Here is a 3117-nt window from a genome sequence, read left to right as displayed (position 1 = left end):
AAATGAAAGAGTAGAAGTTTGAGAATAAGGAAAATAAGAAAAGAATTGTTGAAGACAATTTACTTCGATTCACACAAGCAGTTTTTTTTTTGCGCTTCCTTCTTCTTCTTCTTCTTTTTTTGTCTTTTCGTTGCGCTCTTTTTTTTTCTTTTTTTTTTCCCACGATTTTTTTTTTTTTGCTTTTGGCTGAACAACAAGTAAAGATAGATTTGCACTTGCCTTTGAACCAAAGCTCTGATACCAGATGATACGAACCCCACCAATAAATGTGATGGAACCCGAAACAAAGGTAGATAGAACCCCAAGAAATAAACGACAAGAGTGTGAGCCTTGACCCGTAACCAAGAATTGGCACGAACCAAGCCTACGAAGGAAATAAACGCCACACCTAGGGGTGATAAGTTTCGATGGGTTGAACGCCACGAGTGTAGACTCGATAAGTTCAACAAGTTCTTTCAAGAACTAAGAGAGCACACAATCTCACCAAAAACTACGTTGCTTCATACTAAGATGTCCCTCCCTTATATAATGGGAGTGAACAAGGAAAATACAAGATAAGTACATGCACAATTAGAGTCCCAATATTGCATGTCTCATGCAAGATATCTAGAAACCCAAAACAAAATAAATGCATGCACAATTAGAGTCCCAAGTTGCATGCTTCATTAAACAATCTAAAATACTTAAGTCTTCATGCATGAACGAATTCTCATGCTTTGCATGCTTATTAGCGTTCTTTCGTTAAGCGCGGCCAGTCATGGATGGTTGTGCCCGATTACGTGGATTAGGCCACGACTAGCAGTTGCGATTATCTTGGTTTCTCCTTACTCATAGTCCTCCCAATGTTTTTTGATTAGCCCATTTAGTGCTTCCTTGAAACGCTTTGCCCGTAGTCTTGTAATTGGGCCTTCCGGAAGTGATAACTAATCTCTCCTATCTTCAGCCCTTGTCCATACATCAACAATTGTATTGTAGCTGTTCAAACTGTGCAGTAGCTCCAACAATAGTACAGTAACTACTACAATGGTACAGTAGTTGCTACAAAATAGTATCTACATAATAACTGTTGCACGTTATTGCAGCTATAATAGAATAGTTGTTACAACGCAATAGCTATACAATAACTGCTACACATAGCAACTACTATATATTACTTGCTACAACGTGTAGCAGTTATTGTGTAGTAACTGCTACAACGTTGTAGCAGCTACACCACTTTTAAAAATCAGCATTACAGTGATTATTGTATGCAATCATATGAGATAGAAACATTGTTTATTTTAATTTAAGAGAAAAGTTGTTGCATACAGATGAGAGAGAGAGGGATTAAAAAAAAAATTAGATTTTGGCTGCATCAAACAGTGTACATCGGATTTCGTTCACGATCTTGCATGAAAAGTCGCTTAGCATATCAATTCTCTTTCTATATATAATTAATATTTTGACATATTCAAAATAATATATTAGGTATAGTTTATAACGATGCAATAAATACCTATAATGATAGTATTTCTAAATGTCGTTATTGCTTTAACAATCGTTACCTGTCGTTATTGTCATTGATATAATGGTACTTATGACCGTCGTTTTTACTATTAACGACGATATCTAAATCTGTCGTTACTATTACTAACGACGGTAGTGAATACTGCAGTTAAACACTTTGTATTTTATTTTCTGTTGTTAATCAATTGCTGATAAATACTTTTATATATAATTTTCTATAATATTTAATCCTGTCATTGATGGCTTTAATGTCGGAAATTGCCCCAGTGTAGTGTTCCAGTTTTGCATCATCCACGCGGTGACAGAAAACAAGATAATTAAGGTGATCGATCAACTCACATTACTTAACACTAGGCACAACATACAAACGAGGGAGGCTACCACACACGTAAATAATTATTTATACCTAGCCTCTCGTTCAGGCATAGGTGCTGGAGGCTATCACACACGTAGATAATTATTTATGCCTCGTCTCTCATTCATTTTATTTAAAAGTGATCCATGCATGGTTCGTGGTGAAGCCAACTAATTATTAGTCGCCATGGCGATCTTTCTGTTCGCGGGTTCATCCGCAGCCGGCACGACCACCTCCGTCATGATGCTAGTATCGTTGTGGTCCCTTTTGGCGACCACAAACCCTTCGGAATTGGCGGTGTAGGTGTTGGTGGCCCACTTGGAGTCGTACAAGACGACGTTGCGGTTGCGCTGCAGGACAAAGAGGTAGGGGCCCCCCCAACGGGACCAGGTGTCGCTCGACCAAATAACATTGCCGGCCTTGTCGTAGATGACGACGTTGCCGTCGGTCTGGACGCTGAGGTAGCAGTTGGTGCCTTTGCCGCCGGTATTAGTGGACCACAAGACGTTGCCGTTGTCTGACAGCACGAGGTTGCAGTTGGTCTGCATGGTGAGTGTATAGACCCCTTCTGTGAGGGATTCGCCGGTCTTCAGCGATTCGCCTTCATAGAGAATGTTTTTGGCCATGGAGGAAGGCAGGAAGAGGAGGATAGCAGAGAGCATAACAAGGGCAGCCATGACTAAGCTACGGATATATATCACTCGCTTCAGTCAAGTAATTGCTTGTTCAGAGTATCATGCAAGACCCATCTATTTATAGATGCGGAGAAGGTAAATTTATGGGATTTCAAACTCAAAAACAATGTTAATTATTGGGAAAAAAACAGTATCAAGAAACATTGCATACAAAGTCACAATCATCGGATCTAAGCATTTAATTTGGATCTGAGTAATATATATATATATATATATATATATCACTGGTTAAATAATTATCAGAATTATTTTCCTTTAATTTATTTATTAAAATTGCTTCATTTGAAATTACTAAAAAATAGTCTCCGTCACTATAATATAATAAAGTTAGTTAGTCTTATTTACCAATATTTTCTGTGTTAACCAGTCTGTTCTTATGAAATTTTTTTATAAATTATCAGAATAAATTAAAAAACACTCGCGATCTCCATCACTGCAATAAAATTCATATGAAGTGGTTGTGTCGGCGATAAACAAAGTAAATAACGTATCATTGATTTGTAGAGTAGGACAAACTAGCCAGATAAATGCCTCTTCACTTTAGGTTCTCTACAATTGTAA

General features: G+C 37.7%; 1 protein-coding gene across 1 annotated transcript; it reads right to left on the bottom strand.

The window, feature by feature from the left end:
- Positions 1-2031: 2031 nt before the first annotated feature.
- Positions 2032-2538, bottom strand: LOC122031413 (mannose-specific lectin-like). The gene has a single exon (XM_042590532.1). The coding sequence runs from the start codon at positions 2536-2538 to the stop codon at positions 2032-2034; it is 507 nt and encodes a 168-aa protein (XP_042446466.1).
- Between the last annotated feature and the right edge of the window lie 579 nt (positions 2539-3117).

Source organism: Zingiber officinale, chromosome 11A, assembly GCF_018446385.1.
Source record: "Zingiber officinale cultivar Zhangliang chromosome 11A, Zo_v1.1, whole genome shotgun sequence".
Taxonomy (NCBI): domain Eukaryota; kingdom Viridiplantae; phylum Streptophyta; class Magnoliopsida; order Zingiberales; family Zingiberaceae; genus Zingiber; species Zingiber officinale.
The sequence above is the reverse complement of the archived record's forward strand: the minus strand, read 5'-3'. Positions and strand labels throughout refer to the sequence as shown.